Raw genomic sequence first — 20657 nt, forward strand, 5'->3', positions numbered from 1 at the left:
TGAGTGGGCTCTCTACTCTGTTCCACTGGTCTATGTGTCTGTTTTTATGCCAGTACCATGCTGTCTTGGTGATCACAGCTTTGTAGTAAAGCTTGAAATCAGGTAACGTGATGCCCCCAGTTTTATTTTTGTTTTTCAACATTTCCTTAGCGATTTGGGGTCTTTTCTGGTTCCATACAAATTTCTGGATTATTTGCTCCAGCTCTTTGAAAAATACTGGTGGAATTTTGATCGGAATGGCATTAAAAGTATAGATTGCTCTAGACAGTATAGACATTTTAACAATGTTTATTCTTCCGATCCAAGAGCATGGAATTGTCTTCCATCTTTTTGTGTCTTCTTCAATTTCTTTCATGAGTGTTCTGTAGTTCCTCGAGTACAGATCCTTTACCTCTTTGGTTAGATTTGAGACACATTTATACTAACAAAATATTCATTGTTTATCTGAAATTCAAACTTAACTGGGTGTCATGTTTTGCTTTGCTAACTTTTTTTTTTTTTTTTTCCTAAATCTGGTAACCCTATCTCCTCACCCTACTCAGGCCAGGACCTTCACCCCTGATCTCCCAGGCCACCTCTCTCTGGGCAGGCTCAGCACTCCAGGGCATCTCTGACATTTGCACCAGGCTTCCCCTCTGGTGGGCTACCCGTTCTCTCTGCTCAGACTCTAGTACCCCTCACTGGACCACTGTAGCTCCCCACGCAACCTCCTACCACTGCAGACACATACCTTATTTTGCTCTACTTCATGGCTTCAAGACCGAATTATTTAGGAAGAGAATTCTGAGAAAGGAAGGAAGAGAAATAGAAGAAGAGTGATTATTCTTTTTAAGTGTGGCTTCCATTCTCCCTAGAGTAGATTTTTATGGGAGGAAATGACCCGCATTAGAGTTCTCCAGAGAAACAGAACCAATAGGATGTAACGTGTGTGTATGTGTGTGTGTATCATAATATACATACATTGTATGCGCATATATCACAGTGTATACATTGTAGGAATTTTAGGAATTATAGCAATTGGCTCACATGACTACGGAGGTTAAGAAGTCCCACAATCTGACCTCTGCAAGCCGGAGAATCAGGAAAACCAGTGGTATAATTCAGTCTGTCTAAAGTGTGTGCGGTGGGTAGTGGTGGGCCTAGTGTAAGTCCTGCGGTCCAAAGGCCCAAGAACCAAGAGCTCTGATGTCCAAGGGAAGGTAGCCATCCCAGCTCGAGAAGAAAAGGCCAAGAATTTGTCTTTCCTTCACCTTTTTCTGCTCCAGTTAGTCCCTCAGCAGACTGGATGCTGCCCACCCACCCCAATGAGGGTGGGTCTCCTTTACCCAGTCTACTGAGTCAGATACTTATCTCTTCCAGAGACACCCTTGTGGACAACACCCATAAATAATAGTTTACCAGCTACCTGGGCATTCTCTAGCCCAGTCATGTCGACACATAAAATTAACTATCACGCGATCTGTGTGGGAAATTGATGGCCCTTTGTCAGCCATTAAGTAGAAAATGAATTATGTTTTTGAGGATTACCTGAGGATAGTGAGATTTTTGAAAAGTTCAAATGCTGGGAGAAATATCATTTGAAGAGACTTCAGTGTCTTCTCTTTTGACCTCCTCCCCCTTTTTCCGCTTCTATCTTGTTACTGCCTCTCATGTTTCAGCCTTGTGTCTACTCGGGATTTTTATGAGTTTTCTGAATAAGGACCCATGAGCGCCAACTTAGAATTTCCCACCTATTCCCAAAAGTCATTGTCTCAGCTTCAACCAATCCTTGAACTGAAAGAGAAAAAAGGGGGTGGGGGAATATTTAAAACCAGATCCAGTATATCCACTAAATATTGCAAAGAAACCAATAATCAGTAATCCCTCTCAGAGTGGTTTTCCTGCCAGGTTCAGTTGCTCTCCTCTGGGATCATCAGGTGACCCCAGACCATTTCTCCAACATACACACTAGCCATCCCTTGACACCATGACCTTGCAGATCTGCGTTTTTCGTGTGCTCTTGGCCCATGCTACATCGTCATCCTGTGCCCGGGCATGGGCCAAACCTGGAGGCCTGGTTTGCTCACTTTCTCTGCTCACTTTCTGTCACCGGCACAGCTCCGTTCCTCTTTGTACCATAGACTTGGTGCTCATGGCCCCTTCCCTTTCCACTCCCTGCTGTTTCCTGCTCGGCACCCATGGAACTGTGACCCTGGACAGGTCCTTCTCTTCAGGCTGAAGCCATATGAAGAGCCTTCCCGGGCTCTAACTTATCTACTTAGCTTTTTTGACTCGTCCATATAACTTTTACAAAATTATAGGGCCAAAATCAAAACTCAAGCAGTGTTTGGGGCTGAAATAACAAGCAAATCAGAAACTCTAATTTAGGGAAGCAGCCCCATTTCCTACGTGCTCTCTAGTTATGTTTTTTAATTTACAGTCCAGCCAATCACCACCATAAATTAAAAGGCTATGGTTCAAGCACCCATTTCTGATCCAATATATCACAAATCCAAGTCAGCCAGTCAAGGCTTAATATGCTCGTTCCAGTGTTTATAGCCCTAGGAAGCAATAAATGACAAGGGCTCTCATGCAATAAAGCTGTTACCACACTGTGAGAAAACCCCCATCTATTAGTAGCTACACTGTAGCTACGCCAGCCTCATAAATTCAGATGCCTTTTCTATGTCGGAATAGTTTTCCATCACAAGTGAGGTACCCAGTAATGTTTGTCTTTCCGAAGATTTGTCACAGTCATTTCTACCATTCCTGCATGAATCACGCCGGTTCATCTGTTATGACTTAGAACATTGTGGCCAATGGTCCACGGAAGCCAAAGTGACAAATGCACAGTTGGCTCGTGTGAAAACCCCTGTGGACTCATTTCAGGAATAACAGGGGGAAGATTTACAGTGGTAAGGCAGTGACATCTGTGGGAATTCTAGCCGTGGTGGAGCTGGGACTCGGAGCAATTAGGAGAAGGTTAGATCCACCGACCGAGCTAAGAGAAAGTCTGGAGAGAAGCACTGAGTGGAAATCATGGTTGCAAAGGAAAACTGCGGCAGATGAAGGCTTCAGGTCAGGTCTGACTTGGATGCCCCAGGTTTGCCGGGGAAACACCTGGGGTCCTTCAGCACTGAGCAGCTTCTGCCGTGAAGTGTGTAGTAATGAGCCACTGAGGTGACAGGTGACAAAAATAGCTTACCAAAATCTTGATAATGTCCTACCCAGCAAGAAACAAATTTTATGTCTTTTTTTTTAATCATTACCCTTTCTTTAGGTGTCACATATTTGAGTAAATTGAGTATAAAAATGGGCCCTGAGGGGCCCTGGGTGGCTCAGTGGGTTAAGCCTCTGCCTTCGGCTCAGGTCATGATCTCAGGGTCCTGGGATCGAGGTCCGCATCAGTCTCTCTGCTCAGCAGCGAGCCTGCTTCCTCCTCTCTCTCTGCCTCCCTCTCTACTTGTGATCTCTCTCTCTCTCCATCAAATAAATAAATAAAATCTTAAAAAAAAAAAGGGGGGGCCCTGAAAGGGATGGAGTCCCAGAGAGCCATTGCTGAAGCAAATGCAAAATCTCTCTTTGAGGGCACTTTTTTAACTCAAGGCCCATGGAACATTTAAAGAAACAATGCACCTCGCTAAAGATATGCTCACAATGAAAAATTATAGACCACATGAGGAAAGGATCCAACGGGAGGGAGTTAGGAGATAGTAAGTGGGAGAATGAGCACCCCAAGAACTTGAGATAATAGAATGATACAATAAAACAATCCAGAGATCATAAAACAAGAAAACAGAGGAAGAGATGGTATGGTAGGTTGTTAGCAAAAGAAAGATGTTAGAATACGACAGCACACATATTCCCGTAAGTCACCAATTCATGATGGATTGAAACTGAAACCAAAACATTTGAAGGTAAGCTTGAAATTTTTTGATCACTCAACTTGGGAATAGATTACCTGCAGGAATTATGGAAACTCGATTATGTGATTCTCAGAAGATTATAGTTAAAACTCCCCGATGGGTTTAGCTTATATCATAAATGTAGAATGTTTTCACTGATTTTGAGCTGCTGTATGGATAAATTTTGTCCATAGGAATGTCTTCTAGTTTTTAATTTTTTTCTAATTATCAAAATAATACATCTTCATTATTTGAGACAAATTGTGAAATATGATAAGCAGAAATAAAGTGTCTCACTGAAACACTGTTCACATTTTAGCATATTCCTTTCCAGTTTGCTTCTATTCTGTGTACCCTTATGGAGCTCAACTTTTACTGAAATAAAATTGTTATTCCTTTTATTTTGTAAATTCTACATTATGTCATAGGCATTTTTCCATGTTCTAAAACATGCTATTAGTATAGTTTACATGGTTGCATATTATTTTCTTCTGGATAGAGTTGCCTGGGTGGCTCAGTCGGTTAAGCATCCATCTCTTGGTTTCTGCTCAGGTCATGATCTCAGGGTTGTGAAATCGAGCCCTGTGTCAGGCTCCGTACTCATCGTGGAGACTGCTTGAGATTCTCTCTCTGCCCCTCTCCCTGCTTGCTCTCTCTTTCTCTGTCAAATAAATAAAATCTTTTTTAAAAATTTCCTCATGGATATGCCATTTGTTTCATAATTCTCTTATAATTATTTATTTATGTTGCCTCTGTGTTTTCATTGTTCTAACTCTGCAATAAATACCTGTGCATAGATCTTGGCTTATGGGATTGACTATGTCCTGAGGCTATATCTATGTTCTTAAACCAAGGGACAATTTGGAGCACCTGGCTGGCTCAGTTGGAAGAGCACACAATACTTGATCTCAGGGTTGTAAGTTCAAGTCCCATGTTGGGTATAGAGATAATTTTTTAAAAAGAGGGAGGGACAGCCTTGATGTTTTACAATTTATGTTTTCAAATGTGTTTTATTTCACTTCAACAAAATTCATTAAGTACCTGCTATGTGCCATATAACTTTTCTGTATATACCTATTATTGTGTTTCTTTTTCTTCTGATTGTCAGAATCATCATATGCCCTGTAGAAAATCTGACATGCATTCATGAATACTTGTGTGTTTCTGTGTGTGTGTGTGTGTGTGTGTGTGTGTGTGTGTGTGTGTGTCTAAAAAGGCAAGAGTAGGAAAAAGGAAGCATGAGGAAATTCAGCTACCTTCTATGTTCAGCTTTTAGGATCCAAGGCAACCAAGAGAAAACTCTAGAAGAATTTTTGTGGGGCACTTAAAAATTTTACAAAACAAACTTCCTGATTAGATGGAAAGGTGAGTGTTGTTTTAATCTATTTGAGCCTTAGAATAGGCCTGCGTTGGGGCGCCTGGGTGGCTCAGTGGGTTAAAGCCTCTGCCTTCGGTTCAGATCATGATCCCAGGGTCCTGGGATCAAGCCCCACATTGGGCTCTCTGCTCAGCAGGGAGCCTGCTTCCCTTTCTCTCTCTCTCTGCCTGCCTCTCTATCTACTTGTGATCTCTGTCAAATAAATAAATAAATAAATAAATAGAATAGGCCTGCGTTAAATCAGCAATGTGCATCACATGACCCCTTCCCAGACTTTCTTCCTATTACAATACTAGGATTTGATGACAACTTTTGTAGCTGCTTTCAAAAACTATGTTAACTTTACAAAATGTCTATTCAACCAAAACATAATACCTCTCAGGACCAAGTTTGCAAACTCCAGCACTTCATGACCTATCTCCAATAAGAGAAGCAACAGTAACCCTTGGCAAATGAACCAAATTTACTCCACAGCAATAATCTCCCAGAAAACCTTAATTAAATAATACTAATAAATGGAACCTATTTCAAATAAGCCAAAAACTGATTCTGTCTTGGGCACATAAGTAGATATACTATTTTGTTTGTCTCTTCAGGTTCTGCAATAGCAGAGAAAGAATTTAGAAGTTACAATGCTAAAATCTAGAAATAAGGGAAGGGGTTGTGGATAAAGCAGAGGAGAAATAAGGAAAGGAAATTTCTGTTGTTGTGTTCATTGCTCCAGTGCTTGGTTCTTCTAGTACAGAGCTATGGGGGTGAGAGGGCGGTGGGTATTGTTATGCACTTGCATATGGAATAATCCTAGGGGCCATCATTCACAGTGAGTCCCGGCTGAGGCCTCAAGAATTGTAAGTCAATTTTTTGTGATTATGTAAATGTCTATACATATATGTAAACTACAATAAACTGAGATAACTTCAGAAAGAAGAAATGAGGGGTGCCTGGGTGGCTCAAGTCAGTTAAGCATCTGCCTTCGGCTCAGGTCATGGTGCTGAGATCAAGCCCCACATCGGGCTCCCTACTCACTGGGGAGCCTGTTTCTCTCTCCTGCCTTGCCCTGCTTGCGTTCCCTCTCTCTGTGTGTCTCTCTCTGTGTCAAATAAAAAAATAAAATCTTTAAGAAAAAAAAGAAGAAGAAAGAAGAAATGACGTGGATGATTGTGTGAAAAGACTCATTGCTGAAGAGAAAAGAAAAGGGACAGTGGTGTATATACAGTTCGGGAAAATGCAACGTCTCTTTTTCAGGGGCGATACTCTTTTGCGCAGTGCACACATCTGGGCTGGCACCATTGCCAAATTTTTGAAAGGTTGCTGTCAAAAGCTGAGGCTAAGAATGTATGTCAAGAAGTAATTTAAGAAAATAGAAGTGACTGCAGCTTAGCACTTAAGTAAGTCCTCAAACAATGTTCAATGGTAAGGAAGAGGAAACCCAAAATGAATAACAGGAAAGCTACAGGCTGGTTTTCATTCTGCAGAAATGGTTTCTCTGGTGCTTCCTACGGCTGGCCTGTCACTTGGACCTTTCCAAGTACTGGCCTACACAAATGACTTAAAAACATGTGGAGTTGGGACCCGTGAGGATGGATTCTGACCATATGTAGTCCAACCTCGGCAAGCCCGGAATGAGTCGGACTTGCCACAAGGCTGTTGGAGGCCTGTGAGGGCTGGTTTCTGGAGACTGCAGCCTCACGTGCTCATCCTGGAAGGGACAGGGTGACACAAGGAGAGGGTGTCATCCAGTTCTCCGCTCCTGTGTGTCTAACGGACAGCATGCTTTGTTTAGGCAGTGTTTCTCCTACTTCAGGACCTGATTAATTGGGTTCCCACTAGGTGTTTACTTTTCCCTTGGAGTCACCATCCACCTTTAGAAACCATACCAACTTTTTCTGTGCAATAAAATGGAAAGAGAATGAGCTTGGGAGTCAGGCCAGACCAGGCTTTGAACCCTGAGCAAATGGCCTGTGCCTGACTTTTCTCATCTGAAAAATGGGAAAACAATGAGCTCTTCCAGGAAGAATAATGACCACATGAAGATCATTTGATACAGAGCCTGGCACGTAAAAGGCTCAAAGAAAATGTAACTCGTGTTGAACAGCTGTTTAATAAGGAAGAGGTAAAGCTTGGAGCCAGAGTTAAGGGTTCATCATGTGACTTACAGCTTTGTGGCCTTTGGCAGGTCGCTTCAACTCTGTGCCTTAGTCTTCTCATCCCTAAAATGGGAAGAATGAGAGCACCTACTTTGTGGAGAGTCATGAGGAATGAATGAGTTATTATCTGTACAGCGCCTGGCACATCGTAAGTTCTCGATAAAAATCTCAGCCATCACTAGAATAAGAATTAACAAATTACTTTTCCTAGCCCATGAAATTGTTGGGAGGCTTATGTAAAATAACCCATGGGAGCGCTTAACTAGCAAACCTTTAGCAAATCATATTAAGTACTCGATTAGAGTTACTTACTACGTTGGTGATTATTACTACTACGATTATTGGTATCTCACTATATTGTATAGTTCTGCAATAGAAGGCAAACTTCTGCATTTCTAACAACAATGATGTGTTACAGAGTAATTAATTAGATGCTCTCATGAGTTGGTAAAAATAGCATTTTCACATGTGGAATTGAAAAGGGTTGCAATAATAGAACTAAAGAAAATACAAAATTTATTAGCCTTTATGGAAATGTCTTATTTTACTACTTTCCAAGTCCCTATAACACAGATTTTCTGAGTTTTCAATGTTTTGCCATCTGAGTTAAAGATACATTTTTTTTTTCCTTCAACGTAATTTGAGTCAGTCCCCTGGTATTTAGCTAAATTGAACTCCGGTATTTTGGAACGGTGTTTGTTGACACAAATATATTTGGCATCACTGGGGAACCTAAAACTACATACAGCCAGTGTCATGATCCCTCAAACTCAAGATGACAGCAATATTATGAAGTACAAGCATGGCTAAAAAGTTTTATGCTGTCATTTCTCTCCTGAACACAGAGGCACATTAGTGTCTGGGATAGCAATGGCAGTTACAAAGATCAAACTATAATTTTATGAACATTCTTCACAGAGTACACGAGGTATTTTGCCATTTTGCTCAAGCAAAGAAGAATGAGAATCTGGTAATATACAGCAAAACCTGTGTAACTTTCTACTCACCTTACCTGATTGTGAGATGACCACGTAGGGTGAAAATCAGCTGCCTTGCTCTCACTTCACCCCAGGGGCTTATCTGATTCTCCCTCAACCTGGAGGATGTGCATTCACACTTGAGGTTTTGTTTTGGTCTCGCTTAGATATTTCTAGTCTAGAAAATTCCCTGACAGCTCAGTGAAATGAAAAATCTAAGAATTCAGAAACTGGCTGGCCTGGGCAGAAAATTTGCGACTCTGGATCTTCTGCAACAACACTCTATTTTTCTAAGTAAAGAAGTAACATGAGGAGGCCCGTCTGGTGAATGACCAGACTTTGTCACCTTGCCTCGGTTTCAGGTTTTCATACGGCCTTTCAGAGGTCAAGAGAGGCACAGGCCACTTCCATATTAAAGCAAACCAAACCAATGCCAAACAAAAGGAAGAAGAAAAAGAAATGCCAAAATAGGGTTACAACGTTTGTGGTGTATTTTAAATGTATCTAAGAAGTAAACAATTTCGACCCACGTGTACCCACCCCACACACATTCAGTTCAATGCAGTTATGTTATTCCCAAAATGATTAAGGGAATTATTAGAGGATTTATTAAAACTACTGTTTCATCATTCATGACAGATATAGCCCAGTAATGAGACACAGAGTTAAGTTGGGAGGAAATCATCTTCCTTCTTCAAATCCACCAATACTTCTCTGTACATATAGGTATAACCTGGAGGCACTGAGGTCCTTTGTGACCGTGAGGACCCCAGCCAGTGACCCTCCTGGTGTTCCCCTTCTTTAAGCGTGGGGTGTTTGCCCTTGGCACTATTCAGCTGCCTGTCTTTATAACGTCAGCTGTCATCTGTGCTCAGGTGAACGGATCAGCCCAAGAGTCTGGGCTGAACTGGGACCCTTACTAATGGCATTCATTTTTTTTTTCCCCCAGTTCTGTGTTTATTGCACTGGAGAAAGAGAATCAGATTGATCTCTTAGTTTCATGAAGCAAGTAACAGTCAAAACGCAGCCTAGAACAGATTAAGTATAGGTTGATAGAGGCAGTTGGCCTTGGGGGGAGGACAGTACTGACCTTCAGCAGGAGGCAAACGTATGCACATCGTTCAAGGAAGCTACTGATGAGGGCTCCTGCCAAGACAGAAAACCCCTCAGGAGCCTAAGAAGAGTCTGGAAACTAACAAAAATTTCTTTAGAGGGGTGCACAGATCGAAGTTTGGTCCAACCCTGAGGTAGTTACTGCCCCTGTGGCCATTACGTCTGATTTGACAGAAGGCATGAGGCTTCAAATTGGGCAGAGTGGCCATGACTTCAGTCCCCTGACTGACTGATGGACATGGTCTACTTCCCTGAAATTTCACTTGCAGATCTGGGATAAGACTTCCATTTCTCCATTCCCTAGCGGAAGCCAGGCGTGAGGGAATGGGAGGCAGAGAGGGGGAGAGAAGAGTAAGATGGAATTCTGGCTGGTGGCAGTTGGTGCTGGTGAGCTAGGAAGGCTTGAGTTGGGGCAGAGGGAGTTTGAGGATTGGGAACCTGGGTGTAAGCTCCAGAAAGAGGGAAAAGAAATAAGCCAGAGGAAGGGTTAACACCTTAACAGGGCGGAAGAGACTCGGTGAATGACCCTATGGAAAAGGACTCATGGAAAAAAGTCTGAGGCTGGTTTAAAATGATGGTTTATCCAGTTTATCCGATGGGGGATGGGATGGCCCAGTGGGATGGTGGAGGAACAGCGAGGGCATAGGACTCGGGGCCAGTGTCCCTGAAGCCCCGCCCCCTGCCTCTCCCTATAAACCTTTACCAGGCTCTGCTACATAATTTCACTGATTGGTAAGAGGGTTACACACTTTCTGATACATCTAGACCGGACTCCTCACAGAGCCAAGGCCCTTCGTTAAAATATGTCAGGTCCAGGGGTTCTCCAGCAGTTTCCTATTTCCCAGAATACACTCTTAAGTCCTTTGTGAGGCTGGCAGGCTGCTTTAGGACCTAGTGGTACCTGCTTCTTCCTCTAACCTCATCTCCTTCCATTCTTCCCTCAGTGACCCTTCCAGAATACCTGGCTCCCTTGCTTTCCTCTAATGCGAAGCAAGCAAACTCCACTCTAGGGCCTGGGCACTCACCATTCCCTGGATCCTGCAGGATTTGAACCCTCTCGCTGCGCTCAGACCACTCTCTGCCCCTGTTAGTCTGCTAGGGCTACCCTAACAAAGCCCCCAGACTAGCGACTTAAACAACAGGAATGAATTTGCTCACAGTTCCAGAGACTGGAAGTCCAAGACAGTGAGACAGGTCTGGTTTTCTCTGAGGCACATGTGAGAAAAATCTGTTCTAGGTCCCTCTCCTTGGTTTATAGATGACTGTCCTCTCCCCGTGTCTTCACATGATCTTCCCTCGATGTATGTCTGTGTCCAAACTTCTTCAAAGGGCACCAGTTTTGGATTAAGGCTCACCCTAATGATCTAATTTTAACTTATTACCTCTCTAAGGACATTATCTCCAAATACAGTCATAAGGACACTATAGTCATAAGGACACTATCTCCAAATACACTCCACATACAGTGGAGGTCACAACTTCAACATATGAATGGGGTGGGGGAGGATACAGTTCAGCCCCAAACAGCTTCTAATCACAGAAGACTCCCTTACAACATCCAAAATAGTGTCCCTATTAACTGACACACATTCCTGTAAAAAGATTTTATTTATTTATTTATTTGTCATAGAGCAAGCACAAGCAGGGGGAGCAGCAGGCAGAGGTAGAAGAAGGCTCCCTGTTGAGTAAGGATCTCAATGCAGGGCTTGATCCCAAGACCCTGGGATCATGACCTGAGCCCTGAGCTGAAGGCAGACACTCAACCGACTGAGCCACCCAGGTCCCCCAACTGACACACATTATTCATTCATTTGTCAAAGGTCTTCCTCCATTTAAAGGTCAACCCTTGAGGGACAAATTCTTTATTTTGTTAACTGATGCATCTCTAGTGCCTGCCTAGTCACTGCATGCAGAGTAGTAGGCCCTCAATAAATATTCATGAACGGGTGAATGCATATTATGAATCTATTGCAAATTACTCTGCAAAAAATCAACGACAGGAACAGATACTCACGGATACTGTTAAGAAAGTATGTTAAAAACAACTGCGTGTGTATCATCATTTTATTTTTAAATCGTATGCATATAATTTATCTTTATTAAAATAAAACTTGGAGATGTAACAAAATGCTAATGGTAGTTCTTGGTATAGAATTTTGATTCATTTTGATTTCTCTCACTTCTGTGTATTTTCTTATTTCTCTTCAATGAATATATATTACTTTTGTGCCAGGAAAAAAGTTGTTAAAATTATCAGAAGATATTTTTGTTGTGACGTTTAGCTGGCCTGATTGATGTTCAGAGAAAAAAATACATCATTAATTATTTTTGTGGGGACACAGTGAATGGGCAGTCTCTCGGAGCACAGACTTCCAGAGTCGACCTGGTATGGAATCAAGTCCTCACTTTCCACTTTCTGGATCTCTCTTCTTAGGCATGTCAGTCACATGCACTGACCCCCTGTTTCTCATCTGTATAATGTGGTAACAGTGGTCCACGGAAGACCTGGGCTGTCTTATATCCCTGACTAGAATTGGATTATTCTCATCTCAGTGATTTGGAAATTTCAAGACACCAAGGATCAGAGAGAACAGTCCAAGGGTTTGACTCTCCCTCTTTTCCCTGTCCAGAGCAGGCCAAGCAGTATCCAGATACCCCCTCCTATTGTTTCTGGGCTTAAGACCTGGCCTGAGGAGAGGTAAGTGAGGCACTTGCCATAGGATCCCTATGTAAGGGGGCACAAACACTCAGTAATTAAGATAATAAATAAATAACATGTTTTGAAAAATAAAATTATTTTAAAAATCTATATTGAACAAAATACCAACAATTTTAGTAAAGATGGGATAAGTATTGCCAATTTCCCCTTTGCCTCAGGCTCCATTATGGCTCAGTGTGTTGCTGCTTCCAACCCACAGCCTGAAGGTAGGGAACCTGCAATTATTCAAATCATTATTAATTACTGCTTAATTATAATTAATTATCCAAACGGCCCTAAGCCTCAGAATTGCCATTGTTCACTCTGATTGTTTGGCCTCTAGTCAAGCTCCTATAGGGATACCCACAGGGAAAGGTGTATTTTTCTGACCATTTCTTTCTTTCTCCTCTGAAGAGACCTAATCACAACTGCCAACTAATTAGCCTTCTTACCTCACCATAGACTCTGAGGGGCAAGCATCTCCCTATTCTTTTATAGAAAAAAAGTGCCAGCAAAGCATGATCTCTACCCCAAAAGAGAGCTAAGCAGAGTTTGCAGATGTGGCAGGCTCCTCCCCTGATATTCCTGGGGAAGAGCACACAGACCTTGGCATACTTTGCTTCAAAAATAGGCGGTAGGGGCGCCTGGGTGGCTCAGTGGGTTGAGCTTCTGCCTTCAGATCATGATGTCAGGGTCCTGGGATCGAGCCCCGAACTGGGCTCTCTGCTCAGCGGGGAACCTGCTACCTGCTCTCTCTCTCTGCCTGCCTCTCTGCCTATTTGTGATCTCTGTTAGTCAAATAAATAAAATCTTTTTTTTTTTTTAATAGGCAATAGCAAACAGCATGCCCCTTCCACCTACTTCCCAGGAGAAGGGAAAATCCTTACGTAATGGGATCAGATGGGTCAGTGGTGCCAGGTGGAGAGTTGCCCTGAGGGGCTTTCATATCACCACATCCCGAGATTTTTGTGGCTATATTATTATATATGCATGTAAAGAACTTCCCAGTGCATGTTCGCAGGGAAATTACTAGTTAAGTGTAGCAATGACAGTAACACTTAAAGTCTTCTTTTCACACGATGGTTTCATTTTACACTGGACACTTCATTTGCTGAAACCACAGATTCTAAGTTGCTCTACCGAAGTAATCACTAGAAAAATGTGATGTTTTCAGCATGTAAATTTTAGGAGATTTCTCTGACTGCTCCTGAATTTAATTTAATGTGAATGTTATTTTCAAATGTTCAATTCAAAACATCACAAAATGCACATAACCAATAGCAAATTTGTTTCTGAAAGCACCTGCAGAAATCCATGTTCTTTCTAACATGGATTTCTAACAAGCGGGGGTAGTGGGGGGTGGGCTGCCTCGAAGCCAGGTAGTGCAGAAGACTGAGATTTGGCTACAGTAAATTTACCACGATCCGCGGTAAGGTGATGATCTCCACCAACTTCATAAAGTGAAGGAGCTGGCTTTGGGGGTGGGGAGAAGAAATGTTGCTCACCATACCTCTCCCTTCCTTCCCCACATTTTAATTTTAATCGTGTTTACCAGAAAAGTGAAACCCACTGTGATTTTATATTTGTGTCCAATAAGAAGACTGAGCACTCTGAGGCCATCACACCCCGAGGGATACACTACCTGTCCCAGATGTTCAGGCCTCAGAAGTCACGACCTGCGGAAACCTGGAGGAGTCCGGCTGACAGCCAGAACTGCGGGTCCAGACCTACACCCCCAGGTGAGCCGCCCTCCGCCGGCTCCAGTGGCCAGACTCGCTCCGGCTGAGGCCTCGGTGGTGCTGGGGCGCATGAACAGTTCTCACCACGTCCTGCCTGCTTTCCTCGCCTACACACACTCGAGAGCATTAGAAAATAGCTGTTGTTGGAAAAAGTGCTATCGGGCAGCAGAAACTAGGAGCAGAGGCACAAAAGAGAATAGAGAATACCGAAAAATAAGGAATGGGTATAATCGCTCTTGAATTGTGATTGTTGGTCTTCTCAGATGCAACTTTTTCATTCATGTATCCATTCATTCAAGAAAAGTGTCTGAGACGGCTGCCAACCAGGCATTGTACTTAGCCTGGGGTTGCAAAACCTGAATAAAATAGCTCTGCCCTGGGGGGATCAAACAAGGAAGCAGTTTTCATACAATGTGATATAAGGCTGCATCACGCAGAAGCGAACGACTGCACCGAAGATGCAGAATTTTCCAGGCTTAAGGGAGTCAGAGAAGCTTGGCAGCAGGCTCTGCTGGATACCAGCCTCAGAGCATGAGTAGAGGTTGACCGAATGGCCCAGCTGGGGCAGCTCCCGCACTCTGACAGGCAGACTGGGTGTGGGCACTGGATTCGGCGGTTACCACTTCTCTCGTCAGTTTTTCTTTGCCTCTTCTCGGCCAAGCATTGACTCTATAACCAGACTACTTGTTTTTCAGAAGAGTATTCTATGTTATCTGTATAGTAAGTACAACAGAGAAGACATAGCTCGTGGGATGTGGGGCATCACTCAAAGGAGCACCTTAAAGAAGCCGGGCCTGCTCAACAGAGGGGCCAAGACCCTAGCTCCTCCACTCCCCTCCCCACATGCAATCTAAGTTGTACGTTTTGTTGTTGTCATTGGTTTAAGTTCACTTTCTCTACAAACGTGTCCCTTAAGACAAATTTCTTGGTCCCTGCATCTGTCCAGTCTGCCATCCTAATCCCTTCTAATGGAAAATTCTAGAGGTAGTGCAGGGTGCTCTCCATGCTGTGAGGATAAAAATCGATTTGTCTCCACAATAGGGCAATAGAGTCATCATGAGGAAAAGACTGTGCCCTAAAATCTATGAGCTCTGTTTCTAGGGGACAAACTTGGTTAAGAAGACTTCTTTAAACTTTTCCCTGCTGTCAAGTTTAATGAGACTGCTCCTCCTACAGTGTTTCTAATATCAGCTTGACTTCAGGAGGCTGCTGTCAAAAAGGCTACCAGAAGACACTGAGGGGAACACACTAAATCATTACAAGAAAAAGAATTCTAACTTCAGTAAGCCAACTTGGCCAAAAATTCCATTTTAAGAGTAAAACTGGCACATCAAACACTGACACATCTTAAAAGCAACAAGATATCACACAGTGAAACAAGTAGAAATAGTGAAGTTTGGTGGGGGTAAGGGGTTAGCATCGGCAAGATTGGGAAAAAAACAACTGCAAGCATTATTTAGTTATACTCTACCTTGCTTTTTTTTTTTTTAAGAGTGTATTTATTTATTTTTTATTTATTTAAGAGAGAGAGAGAGGGAGGGAGAGAGCACGAGCAGAGTGAGGGGCAAAGGGAGAAGCAGAATCGTTTCTGAGTAGGGAGCCTGATGTGGTGTTTGATCCTGGGACTCTGCGATCATGACCTGAGACAAAGGCAGACATTTAACTGACTGAACCATCACAGGTGCCCCATCTACTTTGCCTTGTTCTAAAGTGGATTTGGCAGTGAGTTTATTTCCAGGGAAAGTGTGCTGGGCAGCTCTTTCCGGAAACTGGTTGAGTGTAGATCACATGCCTTTATAACCTTTGGATCTGGGTTGAAAGCTGGCATCTGCTTTAGAAAACCAGGAGCCCAAACAGCTGTGGTCTAAGATTTTAGATTTCCTATAGCTCTTAGACAAAGGCAACAGGAAGCAAACAAGCCTTTTAAGGCAAAGAAGAGAAAAGCCTCCAGGAAAGGAAAAAAAGAAAATCCAAGGTTCTTAAAACTGTAGGCCCTTCCTAGCAACTTGTCCTAGAAAGTGCCCTGATGTTTGGAGTTGTAATCACAATGGACATTCAGGGCCAGACCTGACCTGTCCAATGAACATTAACTACCCTAGTGGTATGGCAAACTAACACCTTTTAAAAATTTTTTCAGAGCATCATTTCAAATAAATTAACATTCTCATCTCAACTGACTTCAGTGGGCAGAAAGAAACCTTCATACAACAAGAGAGAAGGTAGGAGAACAGTTCAGAAGGTGTGGAAAGAGACAGATGGAAAAGGCATTGGATAGTTTTCTTAAATACGAATGCCAGGACTATCAAATGCCCCACTTACTAAAAAGTACCAATTATAATTTTCTAAAGTTGGGAATGAGAAAAGTCAAGTTCCACATCAAATCAGATATAGTAATAATTCTTAATGTTTTTATTCACATATGTCATAGAGAATATGGTGATAAGGGTAGACTCTCTCCCCAGAAAAAGAAAATGTACATATTACTTACACACAAAATCCTATTCTATAATACTCGTCATCATAGTCAAGATGGAATCCAGTTAGTCACATGTAATTGTGTAATACAACATGTAATACATATGTATTACATATGTACTATACATATGTAATACAATATTACATGTATTACATGTAATACATAATACATGTAATACATGTGTAATACAACACACATGTAATACATAGTCCTAATCACCTGCCTGTCATAAAATCTTTCGTGCATCTAAGCTAGTTTTATTCTATAGTTTAAGCCTCTCACCACTTTTTCTGTCCTCTTAAGATCATTACAGAACTCCCTGTTTAAGTTTTCATATATGCTTGCAAAAGGATATGAAATTTTATCATGATCTCTTTTGCTTTAAGCTGAAACTTCTCTAAACATCACTTGTAGATGATAGCATAGAGTCTTAGTTACCGTGCATATCCTGTTATCCCTTCTTCAGTAGTTACTCAACCGTTTGATTACATTTTCTGAGCCTTCATTGCAGCCATGTGTGGCCGTATGACCACGCTTTAAGTCAGTGATATGTAAGTTCTGGGCTATGCGCATCTTAATAATCTCCATTCCTTTCCTCTGCTCTGATGTCTGGAATGAAGATTCTATAGTCATTCTGGACCTTGATTTTGAGGTGTGATGGACAACACTGGCTGTTGACTCACTTATTGAAAGATAAATTTCATGAGAACAGGGACTTGTTTATTTTGATCAGAACATCTTCAGCACTTAAAAAGTGGGTGGTATGTGGTAAAGGCTTAAGTATTGAACAGGTATTGAATGGATGAAATATGAGTTTATTCCAGACCCATATAAAACACTAATCACAAAGTCCTCCCCAGGGCTCCTGGGTGGCTCAGTCACTTAAGCATCTGCCTTGGGATCTGGTCATGATCTCGGGGTCTTTGGATTAAGTCCCACATGCGGGTTCCTTCTCAGCTGGGAGACTCCTTCTCTTTCTCCCTCTGCCACTCCCCCTGCTTGTGCTCTCTCTCTCTCAAATAAATAAATAAAATTTTTAAAAAAATTCTCCCCAGGGGATATTCAGGCATCAGTAGGCACATGCAGGTTCTCAGTTTCCATCACAGAATCAAACTCTTGCTTAATTCAAATTACATTGCTACTCTTTGTTTCCCTTTGCTCTGTCATTGAAGGATAGAGTTGTTTTTTTTTCTCACCACAGCACATACACTCCCCAATGTCTATCACCCAGCCGCCCCATCCCTCTCACCCCCTTCCCCTCCAGGAACCCTCAGTTTGTTTCCTGAGATTAAGAGTCTCTTGTGGTTTGTCTCCCTCTCTGGTTTCATCTTGTTTCATTTTCCCCTCCCTTCCCCTTTGATCCTCTGTCTTGTCTTGTTTCTTAAATTCCTCCTATCAGTGAGATCATATGATAATTGTAATAGAGTCTTTTCTTAATGCTCTTCAATGTCTTTTTCAAACAAAATATTTTAAAATCTACTTTTATAACAATGCTTTCCAATGTTTTCCTTTTTAAAAGATTTTATTTTTATTTATTTGACAGAGAGAGACACAGTGAGAGAGGGAACACAAACTGGGGGAGTGGGAGAGGGATAAGCAGGCTTCCCACTGAGTGAAGAGCTCGTCATAGGGCTTGATTCCAGGACCCTGAGATCACAACCTGAGCTGAAGACAGATGCTTAACGACTGAGCCACCCACGTGCTTTCCAATGTTTTCTTAGCAAGTGTTAAGATTCTTTAATTTTCAAAATCATGCATATCTATTTTGATGTGTGTCTATTTCTTTTTTTAAGATTTTATTTATTTGACACAGAGATAGAGAGATCACAAGCAGGCAGAGAGGCAGGCAGAGAGAGAGGGGAAACAGGCTCTCTGCCCAACAGAGAGCCGGATGCAGGGCTCGATCCCAGGACCCTGAGATCATGACATGAGCCAAAGGCAGAGGCTCAACCCACTGAGCCACCCAGGCACCTTTGATGTGTGTCTATTGTTAAGTGCAAGCACTATTTTATAACATAATCTTGGGCATTGTCTCAAGTCTATAGGAATCATCCAAAATGGCATTTGAAGGGGTCCCAGTGTGGTGCAGTTGATTAAGCGAACAACTCTTGGTTTTGGCTGGAGTTGTGATTTCAGGATTGTGGGATCGAGCATGCGTTGTGCTCTACAATCAGCACAGAGTCTGCTTGGGATTCTCTCCACCTATCCCAATCATGTGCTCATGCGCTGTCTCTAAAATGAATAAATCTTTGGGGAGCCTGGGTGGTGGCTAAGTCGGTTAAGCATCTGCCTTCAGCTCAGATCATGATCCTGGGGTCTGGGATCAAGTCCTACATCTGACTCCCTGCTCAGTGGGGAGTCTGCTTCTCCCTCTGCCCCTCCTCATGCTCTCTCTTTCTCGCTCTCTCTCTCTCTCCCTCTCTCTCAAATAAGTAAAATCTTTTTAAAGAAATAAATCTTTTTTTTTTAAGATTTTATTTATTTATTTGAGAGAGAGACAGTGAGAGAGAGCATGAGCGAGGAGAAGGTCAGAGAGAGAAGCAGACTCCCCGTGGAGCTGGGAGCCCGATGCGGGACTCGATCCCGGGACTCCAGGACCATGACCTGAGCGGAAGGCAGTCGTCCAACCAACTGAGCCACCCAGGCGTCCCTTTAAAGAAATAAATCTTAAAAAAGAATGGCATCTCATGACATTCCTAGAACTTCAGACAATATTATTATTGTTATTATTTTAGATTTTATTTATTTATTTGACAGAGAGAGAGAGAGAGATCACAAGTAGGCAGAGAGGCAGGCAGGGGGTGGGGGAAAGGCTCCCCACTGAGCAGAGAGTCCGATGTGGGGGTTGATCCCAGGATCCTGAGACCATGATCCAAGCCAAAGGCAGAGGCTTAACCTGCTGAGCCACCCAGGTGCCCCTCAGACAATATTATTATTATCATGGAATGTAGTCACTGAGGATTTAACAATATGTTGCTCATAAACCTAAACTTTACAGAATCTTTACAATTCTACTGTGGTTTCCCACGTTTCAATTTATTGTCAATTTTTGTCCCCAAACCGTATTTTACATCTTTTAAACAATTAAATTAAGTATTAATTATCTCTGCTTCTCTGATATTTAGGTTTTTCTCTATTTTTTTCTTTTGAGTATAGTTGACACATAAAAGTTACATTAGTTTCAGGCGTGCCTGCTTCTCTGATTTTTGAGGTTACCTTTTCTTTCTGCCATCCTAATAAAGGAGGACTTCCTCCCTTTGGTCCTTTTTTGGGTACCTCATGTGGTTAAAGTGTTTGTAAATGTTCACATTTTTTGCAATTACGTGTCATTTTCTTCTTAATTTTGTTTTTACTTGCACCCCAGAGTTGTTGTAATTTCTTTTAACTATTTGGGGGAAATAATTAGCCCCATCTACTTTTGCGGCATACCTGCTTATACTAGAGCTCCTTGATTTGTGGTCAAGTGTCTCTTCAATTTACCCACCTTTGAGGGAAGATATTTACTTTTTGTAGATAAGTATACTGAGCTTTTATGAAGTGTGGACTTCTCTACACATCTTTCTCTCTTCCCCGGAGGAGATTTCCAAATAGAAGCTCATTAAAATAGAGAAACATAGAGGTCACCAGATGAGCTCTTCCTAAGCCTCTCCTTTATTAGAAATGTCTATGTGGCCATACAGGTCCTTCCCTCTTCCTTGCTTTCCTATCAGTCCAAAGCTAATCTATCCTAACTCTGGAGTACCTCACTTCTGCCTTCTCGGAGACCTTGCTCCTTTAATTCTCTCATCTTCTGTAACTTCAAACATTTTTTCTCCATTGACTCTTACCTTTAACAAATAAATAAACTCACTTTTTTTTTTAACCTTTACCTTTAACAAATAAATAGACTCACTTTTTTTTTTTCATCTTAAAAAAAAATCCTTAATCATACACCTCCCTCTAAATATTGCTGCATTTCTCAGTCAAATGTTTGGGAAGAGATGCCCTTAGTCCTGGTGTTCCCTGTCCCACCTCCGATTCACTTCTTTACTCACTACCTGCCATCTGCCTCACACACATCCCCAGTCTCCCAGTTGTCATAGCCATTGGCATTTGTAGCTTTCCCATCCTTGACTCCACAGGGAATTGCTTATTGCCTGCCTACGTGCCAGGTACTGTTCTAGGTGTAGCCCTGTAATGAGAGGCAGATGTGGCCCCTCCCTCACGGGACTCACTTGATCCATCAGCCATTCCTGATTAATACTC

General features: G+C 42.3%; 1 protein-coding gene across 1 annotated transcript in view; it reads left to right on the top strand.

Annotated features, from left to right (window-relative positions):
* Positions 1-14317, top strand: part of LOC125095514 (translation initiation factor IF-2-like) — a 64089-nt gene extending 49772 nt beyond the window's left edge. The window contains exons 3-5 of the mRNA XM_047722010.1: positions 12130-12197; positions 12375-12424; positions 13753-14317. Of these exons, the coding sequence (XP_047577966.1) occupies positions 12130-12197; positions 12375-12424; positions 13753-13983 (349 nt within the window). The 3' untranslated portion in view covers positions 13984-14317. The remainder of the gene's footprint in view (positions 1-12129; positions 12198-12374; positions 12425-13752) is intronic.
* The last annotated feature ends 6340 nt before the right edge of the window (positions 14318-20657 follow it).

This window comes from Lutra lutra, chromosome 3 (genome assembly GCF_902655055.1).
Source record: "Lutra lutra chromosome 3, mLutLut1.2, whole genome shotgun sequence".
NCBI lineage: Eukaryota > Metazoa > Chordata > Mammalia > Carnivora > Mustelidae > Lutra > Lutra lutra.